The 24,082-nt window shown below is 46.2% G+C and overlaps 1 protein-coding gene across 1 annotated transcript in view; it reads right to left on the bottom strand.

Moving 5' to 3' along the window:
- Positions 1-24,082, bottom strand: part of LTBP3 (latent transforming growth factor beta binding protein 3) — a 275,491-nt gene that overhangs the window by 136,588 nt on the left and 114,821 nt on the right. Inside the window, exons 5-6 of the mRNA XM_063437804.1 lie at positions 22,861-22,953; positions 3,421-3,543 (exon numbers count right to left, since the gene is read on the bottom strand). Coding sequence (XP_063293874.1) covers positions 3,421-3,543; positions 22,861-22,953 — 216 coding nt within the window. The remainder of the gene's footprint in view (positions 1-3,420; positions 3,544-22,860; positions 22,954-24,082) is intronic.

Genomic DNA, 24,082 nt, shown 5'->3' with positions numbered 1-24,082 from the left:
CTTCTTCTACTTTATGTTTGTGCTCCTTCTGCCCCTTCCAGCCCCTTGCTGACCCTTTCTGCTCCTTGATGTCCCTTCCTGCTCCTTTCTGTTCCTTCTCCTACTTTACCTTTATGCTCCTTCTGTCCCATCCTGCTTCTTGCTGCCCTTTCCAGCTCCTTGCTGACCGTTCCTGCCCCTTCCTGCTCCTTGCTGACCCTTCCTGCTCCTTGCTGATCCTTCATTCTCCTTGCTGACCCTTCCTGCTCCTTGCTGACTCTTCCTGCTCTTTTCTGACCCTTCCTGCTCATTTCTGTTCCTGCTCCTTGCTGACCCTTCCTGTAGGCTGCCTCCCCCCATGCCTCACTACCCTGATCTGTAGGCTATCTCTGCCCCACCCCCATGCCTCACTACCCTGATCTGTAGGCTATCTCTGCCCCACCCCCCATGCCTCACTACCCTGATCTGTAGGCTATCTCTGCCCCACCCCCCATGCCTCACTACCCTGATCTGTAGGCTATCTCTGCCCCACCCCCCATGCCTCACTACCCTGATCTGTAGGCTATCTCTGCCCCACCCCCCATGCCTCACTACCCTGATCTGTAGGCTATCTCTGCCCCACCCCCCATGCCTCACTACCCTGATCTGTAGGCTATCTCTGCCCCACCCCCCATGCCTCACTACCCTGATCTGTAGGCTATCTCTGCCCCACCCCCCATGCCTCACTACCCTGATCTGTAGGCTATCTCTGCCCCACCCCCCATGCCTCACTACCCTGATCTGTAGGCTATCTCTGCCCCACCCCCCATGCCTCACTACCCTGATCTGTAGGCTATCTCTGCCCCACCCCCCATGCCTCACTACCTTGATCTGTAGGCTATCTCTGCCCCACCCCCCATGCCTCACTACCTTGATCTGTAGGCTATCTCTGCCCCACCCCCCATGCCTCACTACCTTGATCTGTAGGCTATCTCTGCCCCACCCCCCATGCCTCACTACCTTGATCTGTAGGCTATCTCTGCCCCACCCCCCATGCCTCACTACCTTGATCTGTAGGCTATCTCTGCCCCACCCCCCATGCCTCACTACCTTGATCTGTAGGCTATCTCTGCCCCACCCCCCATGCCTCACTACCCTGATCTGTAGGCTATCTCTGCCCCACCCCCCATGCCTCACTACCTTGATCTGTAGGCTATCTCTGCCCCACCCCCCATGCCTCACTACCTTGATCTGTAGGCTATCTCTGCCCCACCCCCCATGCCTCACTACCTTGATCTGTAGGCTATCTCTGCCCCACCCCCCATGCCTCACTACCTTGATCTGTAGGCTATCTCTGCCCCCCCCCCATGCCTCACTACCCTGATCTGTAGGCTATCTCTGCCCCCCCCCCATGCCTCACTACCCTGATCTGTAGGCTATCTCTGCCCCCCCCCCATGCCTCACTACCCTGATCTGTAGGCTCTCTCTGCCCCCCCCCATGCCTCACTACCCTGATCTGTAGGCTCTCTCTGCCCCCCCCCCATGCCTCACTACCCTGATCTGTAGGCTCTCTCTGCCCCCCCCCCCATGCCTCACTACCCTGATCTGTAGGCTATCTCTGCCCCACCCCCCATGCCTCACTACCTTGATCTGTAGGCTATCTCTGCCCCACCCCCCATGCCTCACTACCTTGATCTGTAGGCTATCTCTGCCCCACCCCCCATGCCTCACTACCTTGATCTGTAGGCTCTCTCTGCCCCCCCCCCATGCCTCACTACCCTGATCTGTAGGCTCTCTCTGCCCCCCCCCATGCCTCACTACCCTGATCTGTAGGCTCTCTCTGCCCCCCCCCCATGCCTCACTACCCTGATCTGTAGGCTCTCTCTGCCCCCCCCCCATGCCTCACTACCCTGATCTGTAGGCTCTCTCTGCCCCCCCCCCATGCCTCACTACCCTGATCTGTAGGCTCTCTCTGCCCCCCCCCCATGCCTCACTACCCTGATCTGTAGGCTATCTCTGCCCCCCCCATGCCTCACTACCCTGATCTATAGGCTATCTCTGCCCCCCCCCCCCATGCCTCACTACCCTGATCTATAGGCTATCTCTGCCACCCCATGCCTCACTTACCTAATCTGTAGGCTGCTGGCTGCACTCTGTGTTGCTCCCCTGCGGATTCAGTCAGAGAGAAGCAGGGATATGATGTAGTTTCCTATCCCTGTCTCTCTCCATACACGCCGGTATTGCACTGTATTTTCAATCACACGAAAAATAGCAGAACAAGCTGAAAAATCCAAGGCAGCCACTAGAGGCCGCTTCCACGATTTACACTGAGTAAATCGCACTTATTTGATGCTGGACGTCCTCACGGAGTCCAGTGTCAAAAAAGATCCCCATAGTAAAGCATTGAGTAATGCTATCCTATGGGCAGGTTTGAAAGCGAGCGCCGCTGGCCGCGCATGCGCATTCGGCTCCACTCGGAAGCTGGCATCAATGGAGGAGGAGAGTGCCGAGGGAGTCTGGCGCTGGATTAAGCTAAGCAAATAAATAGTTAATTAATCATTTATTCGCTGCGGAACGGGCGCTGGGTGCCAAGGGAGCCCGGCGCTGGATTAAGGTAAGCAAATAAACAGTTAACCATTTATTTGCTGCGGAATGGGGCCCTAGTAACCTAAACGGTGACTAGGGCTCTGTAGCTCTATAGCGTTAGGAATACATACATACTTGTATTCCTAACGCTAGAGTGTTCCTTTAACAACATATGTCATACTGAGGTTAAATGGCTAAATTAGCCACTAATTATGGAAAAAATAAGGTTACATAAAGTGTGCTTAATTTCCCACAACCTTCTCCCAGGCGGTGATGTATAGTTATAGAGTCCCACCTGCTCCCAGTGAGCTCAAGTGCCAATGCAACCAGGTTACAAGACCCATTTTGTAGGTGCCCTGAAGGCACAAGGCCTTAAACCAGTTAGCACATGACTGAGTAGCCTCCCAGATGAAGTGCTGCTTTAAACAAAGCTTTATGAAGTATTCATGAGTTGTGATACAAAATGAACAATAATCAGAAACCAACCACTTACTCAACAAGCTGTTCTGGTTCTGGAATTGACGTCTTGGGTTGTGGTGAGGGGTAACATGATAAAACTCCCTAATTGATGCAAATTCAAAATGTATTGTCGCACATAATTTGCATATCTCACTATCACACTAACTTTAGGAACTTATATCCAGTAGATATAGATAAGAGGTTCTTCAGTCTACAGTTTGCATATGGCATGAAAATTATCTTTAGATAAGATTTGCCATTCCCTTGGCATTGAACAAACATGATTTAAGACAACATGTGTCACAAACAAATTCTCCCCATGGGCAATAGGCTCACTCTGTCTAACTGCATTACACACATAAAAGGAAATTGTCAATGTAAAATACAAGATGTGGATCTCATTATATTTCAACTTACGTGCGCAGTGCATCTGTGAGGAGATGAAGATGTATCCATGTTTACACGCACATCGGAAGCTACCATGTGTGTTTAAACAATCACCATTTTGGCACACTCCTTGCATGCTGCACTCATTTATATCTGTGGGAAAATAAATGAAGAAATTAAACGTGTCCTTAAAGATATTTTATCTTAATTGTGTAGTTTATACAATTTTGGGGGGAAATTTACTTAAATTATTACAGCTATTTAAATATAAACCACACACTGCCAGTAGAAAAAAAAAATTGTGATTACCAAACTGAAATAAACAGGTAGGAGCCAGAATCAGCACACTCTTAACCAGCTCACAGAGGTAATGAATGAGGTCTTCAGGATCCCTCAAAACCAGTAAAAAAATTGCCTCATATTAATTACACCTCGCTCTCTCCCTTTCTTACTTATATGAAGTGGGTAAAGGAAGGCCCCCCAAATGTGAGTGGGATTTTCAATGCCTCATACTAACAAAGGCAAACTTCTGCTTCTCTAAAGGAAGAATGGTTAGAGACACGCTGACACACATGCAGACACACACAGGCAGATGCATACTCTGAGACAAAGATATACACATGTAGGAGAGAGAATGCAACCTTCTTCCCTCAACAGTACAGCCTCAGAGCACCTACTGCCAGGATCTCCATGCTCAGGGTATTGTGCTCTCACACTGTGTTAATATGTGCTGTTGAGTCTGTGCGTATTGCTTGATCCCAGCCACACCAGCTCTCTACCTGTCTTTGTAATGCAGGCAGAGAGCCCAAGTATATACATTAATTAATAAACATCCTCATAATTGAAAAATGAAAAAAAAAAAAAAAGTGTGGACCAGATAATATCCCAGCAATGTTGCTGAAGCTCAGTGCGCCAGCAATTGCTAAATTTTTCACTACCCTTATCAAATATTATTATTATTTTATTATTTATATAGCGCATGAAATTCCGTAGTGCTCCATGGTGTCAGAATACATACCCAAGCTTTGGAAAACTGCAAAAGTAGTACCTATCCATAAAAGTGGTGACTTTGGTATCTAACTATTGCCCGATATCATTTCTCCCAGTACTGTAAAAATTGCATCCACACACAACTATGTGAATATTATTAACAATCAAATTATCTGACCCCTGATCAATCAGGCTTTCGTCCAAATCATTCAACTTCGACTGCCCTCTTAAAAGATTGCAATGACATCCAAATTGGCATGGAACAAGGAGACCTAACTGGAGCTATTTTCCTTGATTTTGCCAAGGCCTTTGACACAGTAGACCATGGCATTCTTTTGCAAAAACGTAAAAACTCAGGCATTGGTGATATTCCGCTAACCTGGTTTCGATCTTTTGTCTCTGACCGATTGCAATATGTGGCCATTTCTGATAGTGCCTCCCTCCCTCTTCAGTCATGTGTGGTGTTCCTCAAGGCTCCATACTCGACCCTCTGCTATTCACATTATTTATGAATGATGAACGTCTGGAAATCGTCAACTGTACACATGTATGCAGACGACACTGTAATCTACGCTAGTAAACCCAATCTACCGCAGCTTGAGGCTGTGCTCCAAAACCAATTCACAGAGGTAGAAAAGTGCATAGCGGATAACAAACTCTTCCTAAACACAGACAAAACAGTTACAAGGATCTTTGAAACTGTACCTAAATTAAGTAAATTACAAAATCAACAACTATGTATCAGAACAAATTCAAATAGCACACTGTCTGTTCTATTAAATATCTAGGTATGTTGCTAGACCCCAATCTATCCTTTGGCCTTCACATTGAAAAAAATCTCTTCAAAACTTTACCCAAAACTAGGTGCCCTGTACAGAAACAAATCCTGCCTAAGCCTTACAGTAAGGGAACAGATGGTGCAACAAATGCTAATGCCAGTCGATGTCTTTTATGCACCTGCATCGCAAACCCACCTTAATAAACTTAATACATTATATAATGCGTTCTGCCGCTTTGTACTAGAATGCAATTACTTTACCCACCATTGTGACATTTTAAAAGGGCTAAACTGGCTAGTGCTAGAATTCAGATGCACTCTTCATCTTTCCAGCCTTGTGCATAAGAGCATTTCTGGGAAGCTCCCACCCTACTTGAATAGAATTTTCCCCCCGCTGTTCCCACCTCCTAAAACCTCCAATTCAGTACTAGCACAATGTTTAGCATACCACAATACAAAAATAAAGTGGCTCGATCCTCCTTTTCCTACAGAGAACCGCAAATGTAAAGGCTTGGCCTGTAGTTGTGGGAGAGGCATGGTACCTATTTAAACCCCCCTACTCACCTTCCTCCGTCCCGTACGTTTTTTTTTTCTTAGCGACTCGCATGTCGCCATTTCCGTCTGTCCTTACTTCCCCCTTACCTGGTCCTCGTGGCTCCGTCGCCTGGCCTGCGGTTTCCCGGCTGCTCTTTTTGCCCGCAGTCCTCCTGAGGCTCGGCTACCTCTCTTGCCGTCCGGTGCAGGTTTAATTGCCTCCGCGGGCATCCTGCTTGCCCTGGTCTTGTGGGCAGGTAGAGATGTCTCGCGTGGTATGCCTCGGCCGTGACTGTGTGCGGGGGGGGGGGGGATCGGCTCTGCTACGGCACTGCTCACCTCCGCGGCTTGCTGCGTGTTTCTCTTTCCGGCTGGCGGATCAATGTTTCTGTCCAAGAGAAGATCCATGCAGGTTTGTGTCACAGGGGGAGAGGGAGATTACAGAGGTGAAGCCTTTTCTGTATTTGGGTGTTAGGTTATCCAAGTCCAGCAGCAAAGGTCTGTCTCCAGTACAGCCGTTCATAAAAAAATAAAAGTGTAAACCAAGTACAGCTAAGGGAGGAATATAGGGGTATGTTACTATACCAGTGTAGGAGGAGATGCTTGCAGGACTGTCTCTTGCTCCCAGTACTGCAGTTCTTCTAATTTCACAGCCTGAGAGCACCCAGCAGGTGAGTTCAGAGTCTGTCTGCAGGAGTCACTCATGGAGCAGCCAGTGCAAAGTAGTCCTTTTTCCAAGTCTTGGTTCTACAAGGTCAGGGGAGCTTAGATGTCCCAAGGACTGGTGATGAGAAGCCAGTGTTTATCTGCCAGGACTAGTTGGAAACGTGGGGTGTGTCTGTCCTGTCAGTGAAGGGTGAGAGTCAATTCATCTCTGACAGAAAGTAGGATGACATTCACATTCAGAGTAACAGTCTGAGCAGTGTACTTACCACTCTATGGAACGCACAGTCAGACTCTAACCAAATCTAATACTTGCATCCATGTGGCCACAGTTTGTGTTTGGGTGCAGTTTCGGGAGGAAGGTAGGGACCATTATAATAGGTCATAACTGCTCAGGTTCTGAATACATAAATTTTTTTTTATTTTTTTTATTTTTTCTCTACTTAAATTTATTTTACGAAGGAGAACTCAGCAGACCCATTGCCTACTTGTTCATGGTTCCTGGGTTACACCTTGCCCTAGAACATCCCAGAAACATTTAGCTGGATTTTCGTTACGTTTTTCTTTTATGTGCTATTATGTAGAGGGAGCTACTTGGTTGCTGCTAACGAGTAGTTTCGGTCTCCTCACGAGGTCTGTCCTGCGTTTAACTTCAGGCTTTCGTTTCTTTGCTTGGCTGGGCCACATCTGCCAGCCATAACCGTGCTGAGTTATTTTCCAGAAGCAGCGTTATGTTTTTGTTACCGGGAACATAGACCTGTGGGCTATACTCACGCATGCGCTTTCTTTCCCTATTTTCCTTGTGTACTCCTACGGCCTGACCACCTGGTCTCCGACGGGCTCACTCTGCCCTCCAGTTACGGTCAGCCCTACGATTCTCCCTCGTACCCCGCCCCCCCCCTTTTTTTTCTTTTCATTTCACACAAATTTTCCCCTCTCACTCATTACCCTCCCCTCTTAGTTAGCTGTTGCTGGCTGTCAGGGCCCCCTAGGTGTCCAATAGTGGTAATTTCCCCCTTGCTTCTTCGCCTTTGGTTAGTGGTCCCGCGAGGCCAACACCCATCCTCATACTCGGAGGTACTACGCCCCTCGGGCCAAATCATAGTTAGTCGCCTCGCATTGTGGCATAGGGAGGGCCTCACCTGTCACTCCCATTCTATCTTATGTTTAACTGTCACCGAGAGGCCGACACCCCGCCACAACGTTTCTGTGGCCACGATATCCCCTCGCGCCAACGCATAGATAGAGCCTCTCACGCTGCTTGGCATCTAGCAGGGCCTCACCTGTCACTAAACCTAGTTTTTTTTATTGTTTTGGCTTAGCTAGTATGCCAGCACTCCCGCGCACGATCACACACATACACGCTCGCACTGGGTCTCATGACCCCCGTGGGGTTTACACCACCACGGTTTCTGTTGCCTACCGCCGAGCTCGCTCCTTACAGCCTGTCCGCCTGGACTCTGACATGCTTACTCTGCTTTCGGTTACGGTCGGCCGTGCAGTATTTCCTCGTTCACCCTCACGTTTTCGATACTCGTTCAGCACATCCGTTTTCTCTCACACTACCTTCCCTCCCCTCTTAGTTAGCTGTGGCTGGTTTTCAGGGTTCTAGGGTCCACTAGTTTGTATTTCCCCCCCCCCTGGCTTCTTCGCCTTTGGTTAGTGGTCCCGCAAGCCCAACACCCATCCTCATACTCGGAGGTACTACGCCCCTCGGGCCAAATCATAGTTAGTTGCCTCGCATTGTGGCATAGGGAGGGCCTCACCTGTCTCTCCCATTCTATCTTATGTCTACCTGTGACCGAGAGGCCAACCCCCTGCCACAACGTTCAGTGGCCACGTTATCCCCTTGCGCCAACTCATAGATAGAGCCTCTCACACCACTTGGCATCTAGCAGGGCCTCACCTGTCACCAAACCTAGTTTTAATTGCTTCGCCTTTTGGCTTTAGCTAGTATGCCAGCACACATACACATTCCCACACACACACACACTGGGTCGCTTATGCACTGCCTATTCATCTTTTTTTCTTGCAGGACTCTGCTGATAGGCATTGGCGTGTTCATTGTCCGCCCGGGCTCTCTGGCTTGGTCTGGTACCCATCACGCTGTGGTGCTTCGGCTACTCCTACCTTTTTTCGGGTCCTGGGCCCTTCTTTGCTTCGCTGCGGTTCTCGCGAGTTCCCGTTTTGAACTCTCAGTCCGCACTCCACGGTTAACGCTGTTGCTGGGTGGGCCCATGAGTTCGTTCTTGTCCGTTTCGCCTCCTGGTTGGCTTCGCTGCTGTCATCTATGGGGCGGTGTCGGATGGCAGTTTGGGGTAACTGGCGTCTGCCACTTTGGCTGGTTCCAATCCGGACTTCCTGCACCTTTCGGGGGCCTGGCCACGGGCAGCCGGCCTGGTTAGCTCGTGGTCGTCATCTTTCACGTCTGGCTCTTCTTCCAATGCTCGCGGTTCATGTGTTCGGGCCTTCTTCCCCTTTGAGGCTCCTTCTTCGCGCATACTGATACTGTTTCTGTAGCTATGTTGTCTGCATTTTGGTTTTTGCTTCTTTTGCCACCTCTAACTTGCATCAACGCTTCCTATCCGGTTCACAACTCCACATGTTGTACAGGTTTACCATTCATACGCAGTTTCATGTCCTCTTATCAGACTATTCGCATACTCGAGGCGTTTCAGGTTCCAGGAAATTTCTAATTTACAGATTTTCACATAACTGCTTGATCCAAGGAATATCTGACTGCCTTTATGGGGTCAAGAAGGAATTTTCCCAGCTTGTTGCAAATTGGCAGCGCTTCAAACTGGGTTTTTCGCCTTCTTTTGGATCAATCTAGTTGTTGAGCCGCTATCCCTGTTTCCACAGTTTCTTGGGTCTCACATACTTTCCCCCAGCCACCACGTCCGCCTTGCAGCATTATTTTACCTATTCATGCAGTCTAGGGTGCCAACACGTTTAACATACCTTACTTCCCCTGGCACAATTAAGAGTGCAGGTTAAAGTGCTGGGCAACTATTTCCTCGCTTGGCATTTACCATACAGCTTGGCTTTTAGGTTTTGTTGATTGTTTTTTTGTTTCTGACAGGTACACAATTTTTTGCCCTCTTTTATTACAGGCCTCCCACGACGTCGGTTCCGGCACACCTCAACCGACTTATTTCCCTTTTACTTCCTATACGGCCTCTTTTGCCCCTCACACAATTATAGAATAACTTCAGGGACAGAGTCAAATCTTCATTCAATCTAAAATCTTTTAAGAGATCTATGGCAATATACTTTGGCACAGAATGCACCTGACATGGTTGAATATATTTATCACCTGTTATATGTTAAATTTATATATATGTGTATGTGTATGTATGTGTATATATATATATATATGTTAAAAGGCCTGAACTTGTGGAGGCCTGAATTTGTGGGAGGAGTAAGTCCCCTACTTAAACTCCCAGCCCCGACTCACCTCTGCCGTTCAGCTATTCCGGTCCAGCTTCCTGACAGAATTTTTTCCTGTTGCCAGCAGACAGACGTCCAGAAACAGTCCTCCGTCCGTTCGAGGCCTCCAATCAGTTTTCCGGTCGAGGTACCCGGCTTCCGGTCACGAGACCGGCACGTACACGTGAGTTAGGCGAATGAAATAGCGTCCCGCTATTTCCCGCCGTTCGGGCCTAAAAACGTGGGGGTAGGCTCCCTCTAAACTTACTCGTACTATTACATGCTCGTTTAAACGAATTCAGAGTTCGCACATAAACAGACGAACGCCCAGCACTTTTTCACCTCGTTTACATATTCGTACGTTATTTACCGAATTATCTTTGAAGTATATACATAATATTATTACCGGTATTCTCTTATTCCGTTCGGTCACCCAGGACCACTATATTTCATATGTTTTAAGTACGAACACTATGCTCTAACACATATTCGGTTATATCTTATTGAAATAGGCTACAGTATGCACTTAGACCTATTTTACACAAATTCTACCTGCTTTTATGTATATTCCCTGTTTGGTTACTATTTGATGCCTACTCATACGTTTGGTGTTATATTTAACCTGTTTAAATACCAGCCTTTTGATTTTCTATCAATGTTAACCAGCTATATATTTTTTTTTTAGTAAACTAAAAACATCCACTGCTATTATTAACATACGGTTCTATACATATATTTATATACATATATTTAACTTATAACACTACATCATTTTTTAAACACTGCCATACGTCACATATACAAATAAATACTTTGCCTAAACATAACACCCGGTACATTAAACACCTGTACTAAGCATTTCTCATATAATCACGCCACCACATATTTTTGACTTTACAGAGTGCTTCGGTTTCTCGCTTTCTGAGCTAAAGTTGTTAGTTTCAAGGTCTTTCATTACAGGAACAGGTATGGTATTTCATCACTTGAGTCATCATGGTCTAAGCCAAAAAAAACCATTCATTTAAACTATTAAGTTTGATTACATACCATCATATCTGTTGTTAACTATGAAAATTTTCTTCGGTTAATCCTTAAGCTCCAGTATTAACCTAGGCTTCCACCGGTTCAACACTGTTAAAACCTACTACGTCTAAACAAAATTTCTGTACGTCTAACCAAGGTATAGTTCACTATTTCTACTTACAACTGTTCATACAAAACCTCACGTGGTCTCATTGTTTCATTACTACTTTTTCAAAGGCTTACGCCCATGGTACGTTAACTCTTTATTTTCTTCTACCCAGACATACGGTCATACGGCCTTCAGGCTCTGGAATAACACCAAATCCTGACCCGGTACTCAGCCATACCTTCAGGTACTTACGCCCTTCCCAAATACGTCCATTGTCCAACCCAAGGCCTCATTCAGCCTTCTCTAAAATATCTAAATCATCCCATTCACACACCATAAACCTTCCAGATCCCTCAACGCAAGATCACACGTGGCGCCCCTAACACAATACAAATCATACGCCTCCACGATACGCATAAATACATCAACATCTGTCTTAAATCCCCAGGATTTTTCCTCGAGGACAACAAGAAGGCAAGACTCACTACATTTAAACTACCAAAAGGTTCCAGATACCATTTGCGACCAGTCAAGGTTAGTATCCACACACCACTCCAGTCCACACATTATACCCTTTAGTATACAATCGAACTGGCTACAGGGTCTAGGCCAATGCCTTAGCTCACCCTATTAGGAAATCCTATCCCACGAGGCCATTCATCCCCACCCCACCTCAACACAGAGGTACGGCCCCACGCCCAAATCATAGTTAAGAAGCCTTGCATGCCCTACTATAGGGCTCTAGTCAGGGCCTCACCTGTCACGGCCACACGTTTTGATCTCTTTACTGTCACCGAGAGGCCAACATCCCGCCACCACGTCTATGGCAACTACGTCATAAGCCAAATCATAGGTAGAGCCTCTCACCACCACTTGGCATTAGCAGGGCCTCACCTACCCAAACAGTCAACAGTTAAACTCTTCGCTTCGGCATCTAGCATTACAGTCCAGTTCTTCCATTTACTCCACCCCCACACACCCCCAACTTCCTTACTCCCTTACTAATATATCTTCACATAATAATTCCTTTTTAGAATGTCCCAAGAACCAATGCCAACTGAAGAACTGACAGAAGATATACCGTTCACGCCAACCAGACCCGAGTCTCCAGGCGATTCACTCACCCCTTCAACCCCCACGTCCTTGAGAGCATGGACTATTCCCAAAATCACGGCCGAACTTAAGCTCAGGGGAATCCCCTTTCCGGCCACAGCCAGGAAAGCTTAACTTTATAGGCTACTGACCCACCAAGCCCCCGAGCCTAGGCCAGGCACTAGCTCTCAAGGACAACCACCAAGCTACAGCACGGCCAACCAGGATACCCTGGCAGAGATCTTGGCCAATCTACAGACCCTCAATAACAGGCTATCTAAGGTGGAGAGCGCCATCGCCTCCCCAGGTACTACCACGGTAGTCCCAGCCCCTATCACGGTAGTCCCAGTCCATATCATGGCTGTACCCGACATACCAACATGCCCTCCCATACCCCCCCCCAGCACCAGGCACAGCCATTACACCATTTGAGTCACCAGCACACTCCGTCCCTGACTCTATCAAGAAAGATATCCTAGACGGGAAGGATGTGTGTCTGGTGTCTCTGCTCATAGCCTCTCAGGATGTTCTTGAGAACAAGGCTTTCAACTATGGTGACATTTCGGTGGTGCTCAAGACAAGGGATCCCAGGCTTAATAAAAAATTGTCAATACCTCAGTTTGTGATAGCCTTTGGGATATATCGAGACGTTATTTGCACGGTGTACCCCCACAGGAGAGAAGAATTAGACCTTTAGTCAGTGTCAGCGAAGGCGGCGACCCATCTGAAGCAGTTCAATATTAAAATGAACTGGGGTCAGATGCACACAGAACTGTTTTGTCGCCACTTCGCTGGACTCAGGCCCCCGGCTTGTGCCATATGCAACTCGACATCCCACATGGCGGACTTATGTCCAGTCGAAGCAGATCCCACCACCTCCACCCCCACCTCTCACTCTACTTTCACACCTCACTCCACTTTCACCCCCTACAACAAGTCATCGGGTGGTCTTCGGGATAAGCTAGGTAGGCCCATCTCCTTTCTAGGGAAGGCGCAGGTGTGCAATAACTTCAACGCAGGCTCCTGCAGTTTCAGCGCCTGTAGATTATTGCACATCTGCTCCATATGTTTCAGGGCACATACAAAGACCATGTGCCCAGCCAGGTTGTCACCAAACAAATGACTAACTGACATAAACATCGACAACCTGTTTTTTTATCTAAGGTCTCACCCTAGCAGGCATCTGGTGGATTATCTCACCACAGGGTTCACTAAAGGTTTTCTCACGGGTATAGTAGCCATTCCACCAGGTACACTAGAATGCCCTAATCTCCAGTCAGCACGTTTAGACCCAGTCTCCACAGACACCCTCATTGCCTCGGAGATCACCAATGGGTTCATGATACTCCCCTTCAACCTCTTCACCATTCTCCTCCTGGCGCACTAACCCCATTGGTATTGGTATTCACAAATATTCTAATAAAAAAGTCTAATTATTGATTTATCGGCACCGCACTCCTCTTTTGTTCCTAGCATAAACGCACTCATTCCAGCAGACGAATTTTCACTTCAATACGTAACCATCGATGACGCCATACAGTCCATCATATCATCTGGTAACCGACCCTGGCTTAACAAAACGGACATTACAAACGCTTTTAAATTATTACCCATGCACCCCTCACTCTGGCACTTACACGATATTAAATGGCGTGGGAAATACTACTTCTCTACACGACTCACTTTCGGTTCTCGTAGCAGCCCCAAACTGTTCGACATTTTCGCAGAATCATTATGCTGGCTGCTTCTGAACATCACCAGGTGTCACTCCGTTATCCACTACCTCGATGACTTTTTACTTATAGAGCCAGGGTCACCATCATCCACAACAATCAAAAGCACTACTGCACTATTTGCTACACTTGGAGTTCCTTTGTCCCCAGCCAAAACTATAGGCCCCACAACTAAATTGACCTTTCTGGGGATAGAACTGGACTCGGTTAACCTCAGAGCTAGCCTCCCTCACAACAAACTGGCACGTTTGAGAGGGGAGATAGACTTGTTCCTGCGGAGTGATGTTTGCACTAGGAAGGAACTTCAGTCCCTTCTCGGATCCCTGAACTTCGCCATGCGCATCATTCCACAGGGAACATCTTTCATATCCAGACTTCTTTGCCTGTTGCACGGAGTTCCGGACTGTCCGGAGTTACGGACAGTTTCTTTGGACCCCCACGCCAAGGCTATGTGGGGGAAGTTTTTGAAGGACTGGAATGGAATCTCCATGTTTATCCCCCCTCTCTCCACCTCTTCACCCATCATCCACACAGATGCAGCAGCCAATACCGGTTTTGCAGCCATTTTCGGGAACCACTGGTTCAGGGGCCATTGGCCCACTGATACGGATGCCTTGCCAGGATTCAGAGAGACCTCAGCACTATTTGAAATTTATCCTATTGTGGCGGCCGCACACACCTGGGGTCATCTCTGGTCTGGCAAGGCAGTCAAATGCTACTCAGATAACTCGGCAGCTTGCGAAATTGTTAACAAAGGGCGATCATCTTCCCTGACCATCATGCGGCTGATTCGCAAGCTGACCTGGTTGGCAGCATCCGGCCAGTTTCACTTAGTTTATTTTCACATCCCGGGTATTCACAACACGGCCGCTGACGCTCTTTCTCGTTCTCAATTTCAGGCATTCTCTCAGGCACTCCCAACGGCTCACCTACAACCATCCAGGACACCACGGTTCCACGAACTAATCCTGGATTAAGCACACTCTTGAACCACGCTAGAGCACTCACTCACCAAGCATTATCACCAAACACGGCTATCACTTACAATAGGGCACTTAATATAGTTAATAAATTCACTGCAGAGTTCGGTTTACAAGGTGACTTCTCTATTCAAACCATGGTGGCTTTTGCCTCTTTTTGCCACCTACACCTTAAACTATCTCGCAACACCATTAAACTTTATCTCACGGGGGTCCAGCACCACAGCCTCACCTATTTTCCTAACAACACTCCTTTCCTGTCTTCATACCCCATCAAAAAGGTTTTGAAAGGCATATCAAAGGTTTCACCTCCACTCACTTCCATTAGATTACCTATAGATGGGCCTATCTTCAGGTCACTTAGCAATCTCCTTGACACTGCCCCATTCGACATCGGCACAAATACGGTGATCAAATCTGCCATATATCTCGCTTTCTACGGTTTTCTCAGACCTAGAGAGTTTACCGTAATTTGTCAAGGGGATATTAAGCTAAGCCTTAAAATATCACATCTCACTAAAATAGAGGATCACTACCTACTTTCGATCCCTACAACTAAAACCAACCGGTCACTACACCCTACTATAATTCCTCTCTTCCCTACTGATAATGCCTGGTGTCCGGTAAAAGTACTAGACCACCTACGGTCAACTCTGCACGGTCACCTACCGGACTTTCCGCTCTTAACACTACAAGGGCACCCGTTAACCACAGCAAAATTGATGGTTCATATCAGAACTCTGTTATCTAAGCTCGGACACAACCCAACTGCATTCTCCGGGCACTCCTTCCGTATAGGAGCCGCCTCTGCAGCCTCTAGCACTAACACACCGGTCCATATCATCAAGAGACTGGGGCAGTGGAAATCCTCCATATATACTGCATATATTCCACAGCCGGAGAAAGAGCTTCGCCAAGCCTTCAGGAACTTCGTCTTGTAAAAAATGCAATAAAGTGTGTATTTCTTGAATTTATCTTTTGCCCTCTTTTATTTACAGGCCCACTCGTACGTTGGTTTCGGCACACCACAACCAACTTTGCTCACAGTTACTATCCATTACGTATTTAAATTCCGAGCACAAGTTAAAAGGCCTGAACTTGTGGAGGCCTGAATTTGTGAGAGGAGTAAGTCCCCTACTTAAACTCCAAGCCCCTACTCACCTCTGCCGTTCAGCTGATTGTCCCCACCCACCTACACCCTGTTATAATTACATTCTCCTTGGTGGGCCCTCTTTCATTTACAGGCCCACTCGCAGGGGCGGACTGACCGGTCGGGCACTTCGGACATGGTCCGAGGGCCCGGCCGGGAGGGGGGCCCGCCCTCAGGGGGCCCGGCCGCCCCTTTAAATGCTGCAGCCGCCTGAGCGCTCTCTTAAGAGCGCTCAGGCGGCTGCAGCTTCTCACCTCCCCTCCCCGTAGCGTGGCCGAGCTGCTCTGCGTCCGCGGTGCCGGCCGGAGTGATAGGAAGGTGCACACACACTGAGTGTGCACCTTCCTGTCAGTCCGGCCGGGTACAGGAAACAGAAACTCCTGTTCCGCGCGGAACAGGAGTTTCTGTTTCCTGTACCCGGCCGGACTGACAGGAAGGTGCACACTCAGTGTGTGTGCACCTTCCTATCACTCCGTCCGGCACCGCGGATGCAGAGCAGCTCGGCCACGCTACGGGGAGGGGGTAAAAAGAGAGAGGGAGGGGGGGAGTTAAAAGAGAGAGGGGGGGTAAAAGAGAGAGGGAGGGGGGGTTAAAAGAGAGAGGGAGGGAGGGGTTAAAAGAGAGGGGGGGTTAAAAGAGAGAGGGAGGGGGGTTAAAAGAGAGAGGGAGGGGGTTGTTAAAAGAGATGGGTTAAAAGAGAGAGGGAGGGGGGTTAAAAGAGAGAGGAGGGGGGTTTAAAAGAGGGAGGGGGGTTAAAAGAGAGAGGGAGGGGGGGTTAAAAGAGAGAGGGAGGGGGGGGTTAAAAGAGGGAGGGAGGGGGGGTTAAAAGAGGGAGGGGGTTAAAAGAGAGAGGGGGGTTGTTAAAAGAGATGGGTTAAAAGAGAGAGGGAGGGGGGTTAAAAGAGAGAGGAGGGGGGTTTAAAAGAGGGAGGGGGGTTAAAAGAGAGAGGGAGGGGGGTTAAAAGAGGGAGGGGGGGTTAAAAGAGAGAGGGGGGTTAAAAGAGAGAGGGGGTTGTTAAAAGAGAGAGGGAGGGTTAAAAGAGAGGGAGGGGGTAAAAAGAGAGAGGGAGGGGGGTAAAAAGAGAGAGGGGAGTAGGGGGGTAAAAAGAGAGAGGGAGGGGGGTAAGAAGAGAGGGGTAAGAAGAGAGAGGGAGGGGGGTAAGAAGAGAGAGGGAGGGGGGTAAGAGGAGGGAGGGGGGTAAGAAGGGAGGGGGGTAAGAAGAGGGGGGGTAAGAAGAGGGAGGGGGTAAGAAGAGAGAGAGGGGGTAAGAAGGGAGGGGGGAGTAAGAAGGGGGTAAGAAGAGGGGGAGGGGGGAGTAAAAGAGGAAGGGGGGAGTAAGAAGAGGGGGAGGGGAGAGTAAGAAGAGGGGGGAGGGGGGTAAGAAGAGGGGAGAGTAAGAAGAGAGGGGGGGAGTAAAGGGGGTAAGAAGAGGGGAGGGGGGAGTAAAAAGAGGAAGGGGGAGTAAGAAGAGGGGGGAGGGGGGTAAGAAGAACGGGGAGGGGGTAAGAAGAGGGGGGAGTAAGAAGAGGTGGGAGTAAGAAGAGGGGGAGGGGTAGTAAGAAGAGGGGGAGAGTAAGGAGAGTGGGAGTAAGAAGGGGGTAAGAAGAGAGTGGGAGTAAGAAGGGGGTAAGAAGAGGGGGAGGGGGGGTAAGAAGAGGGGGAGGGGGGAGTAAGAGGAGGGCAATTGCCCCCTCCCCTGTCCGCAGGCACCGTGCGGGCAGCCGGCAGGGGAGGGAGGAAGAGAGGACCCAGGAGCTCAGCCTGCAGCTCCTCTGGGTCCTTCTTGCGCGAGCACAGATCGTTGCCGCGGTTACCACGGCAACGTTACGGCTCTTGCGAGAGTAAACTCTAGCCCTGGAGCTACGGGCTAGAGTTCACTCTCAACACTGTGACCACCAGGTATTCCTGGTGGTCGCAGTGGTGAGAGTGAACTTTAGCCCCATAAACACACTGCCCCCACACACCATACACATTCACACACTGCCCCCCATACACACACACTGCCCCCACACACACCATACACATTTACACACATTGCCTCACACACACACACATACACTGCCCACCCATACACACACAGCCCCCCATACTAACATTGCCACACACATACACAGCCCCCTCGTACACACATTGCCCCACACACCCTACACATTCACACACTACACCCCCTCACACACACTGAACCTTTCACACACACTGCACCCCTTACACATTGCACCACTGCTCCTATACCCTACTACAGCCTCATATCCCAGCAGACCCCAGGTAAGTTGTCAAACTGTTCTTAAACGGTTTGACTACTTACTCTGGGAGGGGGGCCCGGCCCTCCTGGCACCATAACGACTACACAGAGTAGTAGTGGTTATTGTGCATGGATTATTTCTTTAAATAATCTACGAGTGCCCCAGTAGCCAGCAAGCCAGCCAACCCACAGGCCAGCCAGCCTACAGGCTGGCCAGTAGACAGCCAGCCAGCCTACAGGCCACCAGTTAGGCTTAAAGCCAGCAAACCCACAGCCTGCCAACCGCAGCCAGCAAGCCACAGCCTGCCAGCCAGCAAGCCACAGCCAGCAAGCCACAGCCTGCCAGCCGCAGCCAGCAAGCCCACAGCCTGCCAGCCGCAGCCAGCAAGCCCACAGCCTGCCGGCAGTAGCCAGCAAGCCCACAGCCTGCCAGCCGCAGCCAGTAAGCCCACAGCCTTCCAGCAAGCCCACAGCCTGCCGGCAGTAGCAAGCAAGCCCACAGCCTGCCGGCAGTAGCCAGCAAGCCCACAGCCTGCCAGCAAGCCCACAGCCTGCCAGCCGCAGCCAGTAAGCCCACAGCCTTCCAGCAAGCCCACAGACTGCCAGTCAGCAACAGTAATTAAGGTAAGAGGAGCCAACTTGGCCTAGGTATCAGCTATGTTGTGTTGCTATATTGTGAATAGGAACCAGAGTGTTGGAGAGACCCCCCTCCAGGCCCCATTAGACTCCATTGTAGTCTCTAATGGGACCTGGAGGAAATTCTTTCTAACACACTCTCTAAAGGACACTGAGATAGCCTCTGCTAGAATGCTCCCCCCCTCCATGGCCCATTAGCCCTCAATTGTAGTCTCTACTGGGGCCTGGAGGCGACTGTTTCCAGCAGGGACACTGAGATGGCCTCTGTTAGAAAGACCCCCTTCCAAGCCTATTAGACTCCATTGTAGTCTCTAATAGGGCCTGGAGGGGATTCTTTCTAACACACTCTCTAAAGGACACTGAGATAGCCTCTGCTAGAAAGACCCCCCTCCATGGCCCATTGTAGTCTCTACTGGGGCCTTGAAGGGATTATTGCACTTTTGTTCCTTGTGTCTAAAGATTGTGTAGGGTGTGGCTGGAGGCGGTGCATGGAGGCGGGACATGGGTGGCGCTTGCTGCGGAGTATGGGTGGGGCCTGTAAGGAGCCCTTGATTTATTTTGCCCGGGGGCCCTGAGGGTTCTCAGTCCGCCCCTGCCCACTCGTACGTTGGTTTTGGCACACCACAACCAACTTTGCTCACAGTTACTATCCATTACGTATTTAAATTCCGAGCACAAATATATATATATATATATATATATATATATATATATATATATATATATATATATATATATATATATAAAATACACAAACCAGTGCACTCGCTTATTAACTAAACAGTGATTTCAAATCCTAACTCTAGCAGCCTAATGCTTGCTCTTATGAGATTAATCCATTTACTTGGGAAATGCTTCCTTACTGGGACTCTCTGCAAGTCAAGGCTAAATAGGATCCTGGAATGAGACACCTGTGACAGGGAGGGGTGCAAAACCCAGGGGTTGGCCTAGACCCCCACAATTATAAACAAAGTCAGGAGGGCTGCAATGTATGATCATATAATGTAACCAACCCCCCATTATTTGTTACCTAGGTGAGGTGTTTTTAAATAGTACTATTTAGGATTTGAAATCACTGTTTAGTTAATAAGCGAGTGCACTGGTTTGTGTATTTTGTATTTTGGTCCCAGTAGCACCCTATAATGTATGCGTGTTTAGGTGAGTGCAGCCCTCCTGACTTTGTTTATATATATATATATATATATATATATATATATATATATATATATATATATATATATATATATATATATATATATTGTTTGTTCATAGTATTTTTTTAATATTGTATCCTATTGTAACAATGCAATGTTTTGTGGACCCAGGACATACTTGAAAACAAGAGAAATCTCAATGTATCCATCCTGGTAAAATATTTTATAAATAAATATATATGTGAGATTGCCTCAGGCATTCTGGACTAAAAAGCCAGTGAGGCTGTGTTCCACGCATTTAGCACAGACAGACCCAACAGCCCAATATTAAGCTCATAGTCACACAGTGTACGCAGAGTTAGAGCACAGTGTACCCAGAGCACAAAGTCCCTGCAGGGAGAAGAGACATCTTCTTGGCATGTCCGATGGCCAGTCCAGGCCTGGTGGTAATGACTGCAGTTAGAAATCAAAAGAGGAATGAATGAACAGCCAGCCTGTAGGCTAACATTCTACTATTAGGAATCTCGAATTCCAGATTACTTGTCCAATTTTTTCATTTTTTTTCTTTTTTTCTTTACACTACTCCAGTTCATACTTCAAATGCCACATTCATGTTCAGTTAATTCAATAACTCAAAGGCTATCAAACTGAAATTAGCCATTATGATTCTTTTAGTGTTCTTTTCAATATACTCACTGTAATTGTAAAATTCTGCGGAAAATGTTTGTTGGACGCAAATTCTAATAATTATTAGTTTTATATTAAAATTTGATTATTTTTAAGATAATTCAGAGCAAATAATAAACCTTCAGAAGTGTTTGCAGTTGTTCTAATACTGTTCTAGTAGTGCTAGTATTATCTTACTTTTTACAGTAGGGCAATAGCTCAATACAAATGATGGCATTTGTAATCCTACATGCACAGGAAAACACAGATTGGACTGTGTCTGTTTTATACTAATGGCATGATTGCGTCCCAAGAGAATGAGATAATATACTAAAACACCAGAAAGGCTGACATCATCGGAATGAAAGAGAAAAAAAAAGGATTCAAATTACATTTGCGACTTCCTAAATCGACCTTGACTGTATAGAAAAGAATGATGATATCATTCTTTAATCACTGTAAAAATGAGTCACCCTGGCGCAGGAGTCAAATATATTTTAAATTAGTCCTAAAATACAGAGGTGGGCTATGACTGGCCAGGAACATTAATAGAATTTTTGGCCATCAGCTTGAATAGCTGGTTTTGTTGCCTCTCCCTATCTCTTTCTCCATCCTATTAAGAAAATAGCTGTCATAAGACACATGAAGGTCAAGCAAGTTTTCACCTTTAACAAATGCTTTGACTATTGCCATGTTGAAACATTTTAGGCTGAATCGGATGCTGCTGAATGCAAAGGACTAATGCTATTAAATGTAAAAAATGTTCTGCTCAGAAGGGGTATATGGGTACATGTCTAGTGTTCGCACTTAGACAATGGGAGAACCTGGATTATTTGAGAAGTTCACTGTAGATAAGTTCACCTGAAAATAATTAGAATTAGCCTTTTATACGTTAAATTGCATAAAATGTCTAGTAAATCTTTTTTTGCATAGATGACTCAATAGACTTGTTTCCTAGGTTTGTGCTAATAACATTTGCTTGATTCTGTCAAACTCCAGTGGCATCAATGGTACTTTCAATTTAGCTGTGAACTCACTTGCTTATGTTGGACTGATGTACAAAATCCTGTTTGTAAATGTGGCTGGACGTTATCAATTTGTACCGAAAGTGAGAATGTTTAAACCATTTAATAACCTCTTTAAGATTTTTTTTGTTAATATATAAGTTAATGTAAATCAGAAAGTTAGAATATACCAGAAATACGCAATTTTTCTAAAATTAGTATACATTAGATTAGTCAAATCACTTGTTAGAGAATATTAAGGTCATTCTAGGTATCTAGCATGATGCTAAGAATGCTTAGATTTCCTGAGCCCACTCTCATTTCTGAGATTAGCTTTTAATGCCAGTACTTTGTAAAAAATCCCTGCCACTATAAGACAACCCACCTGGACTTTCTGCAAGGTTGCCTAAAACATTTTGATCCAGGTTGTATATATATATTTTTCTCCCATATTCTGTGAATAAGTACTGGATAGTAGTTTGCGGGATAAGATGGGCCTATGTAGACCAGAATGAAAAGCTCCTGATTGGAGCATATCAAACTGCTGTGGGAGGTATCTGTGGCAGTATGTTCGGTGGATTTTTTGTGGATTTTTTAACCTTTTTTATTCCTTTTTTTTTTTTTGCATTATTTATTTAATGCTTTCTGTAATTCATGCCATTTAATAAAGCATTGAATACCACCTGTTACTTGCATTACCATTTTCCATAAACTTTTCCATGTTATTTTAAATTTATATAAAAGATTTTGCAACTCCATCAACTCCAGTTCACACAAGGCACAGCCAAGGCAAACATTGCAGATGAAGTGATTGCCAGGTGCAGGATCAAGGTGTGGATTTCTACATTGATTTTATTTTTTAACTCTCACAAATTCCTATTTAGGGATTAGTAAACATAATATTAAAGGTCCTGGGAAATAACAGTTCCACTTTAAAAAATATGGGGTCATTTTTAACCAAGACAATGATAGAAAGAAATACCAGTAGCTATAATGGCATAGTAATTTTATACATTTGAGAGAATTACATATTTCATACCAAAGTACAACAAATACAATGTAGCTACTTTCTAACCTATTACCTAGAGAACTACGGAGAAGGTGATGGTACATATACATTAAGGGAGGCATCATCATAAATGACCCATAGTATAGGGTCCAGTGAGTTTAGTAAAATACACTGCTGTTGGGTCCCCAAGTTTCGTACCCTCCCCCCCAAATTCAGACAACACCCAATCCTTAATTTTAGATGAAACATATTTTAAAAAATTATAGGAGGAAATTACCCTGGCAGTGACTACTGTTAAGTCTTTTGTACCCCTGCGGACAATCAGATCCCCCCTCTCCTCGAAATGGAGCCGTTTTCTGTGTCCCAGAATCTGTAAAAGCAACACAAACATAAAGTTATTACAGTTTTTAATTTCATTTTTTTTTCTTCTTTTCCTCCCCTCTCCTGAAATGCTCTCCTTCCTATTGCTCAGCTCTTACTTTCTTGCACTTTCTATATTTCTCAAATTTTCTCCCTTTGCTTTCCCCCTCCCTCGCTCTATTGTCTTTACTGCGTTACAACTGAGGAAGTTCTGGAAAATCTAAATCCAAAAATCTTTGAGAGGTGAGAAAAAAAGAGAGGGAGTGGAGTGCAGATGGGGGAATTAATATACAGACATACTCTAAAAGTGGTTTATGTTTTATTGGCTAGAGATTTTCGAATATTGTTTGTATGTGTTACTATGTTATTAACATTTTGATAATAAAATTTTTTTAATGATATTTAATATAACTGAAAAAAGAAGAGGATGGGAAAGGGTAAAATGATGGAGAAACTAAAAGGGAGGAAACTATTGGCAACTGAATGCCAGGACAAACAAAGATACAGCAAAACCCTCAGTTTGCTCCAAACCAATCCCAGGAGTCTCGAGGAGCAGGCCCATTTCCTTTCACCATATTTATAGAGAAACTATAATATCAGCTTCATTGTGTAGTTTCACATCATTCTGTTTGGCTGTGCACAGCTGTAAAAATAATATCATATTCATGGCCCTTTGAAGGCTACAATATGCTGTTCATTCCTTTTGAGGCAGTTAATGGGGCTCATCTGAGTAATCTTATATCAGGTGAAGGTGATATTGCTATTAAATGGTTATGTCAATGAGAAGATAGTTGACATTAATCCTCTGTTCACATAACAACTCATAATGTATGGCTGAATAATAGTACTTGAATCATTAATTTATCACTTAAGATAATAGTGCATGGTTGAATGAATGACAATTGTAAAAATAAAAAACCCCCAAAAAAACACTGGAATAAAAGTTGTGAATTGAATTGAATTAATGTGTAATAAAATGGCTGTTTGCTATGTTTGAACGTATTAACTGTAGGTGGAAAGCAGATTGATGTATTAGTTATTTATTTTCATTAATAAAATATTTTACCAGGATGGATAGTTTGAGATTTCTCTCGTTTTCAAGTATGTCCTGGGTATGCACTTATCTATTTTTTAATACT

This window comes from Pelobates fuscus, chromosome 12 (genome assembly GCF_036172605.1).
Source record: "Pelobates fuscus isolate aPelFus1 chromosome 12, aPelFus1.pri, whole genome shotgun sequence".
In the NCBI taxonomy this organism is placed as follows: Eukaryota; Metazoa; Chordata; class Amphibia; order Anura; family Pelobatidae; genus Pelobates; species Pelobates fuscus.
The sequence above is the reverse complement of the archived record's forward strand: the minus strand, read 5'-3'. Positions and strand labels throughout refer to the sequence as shown.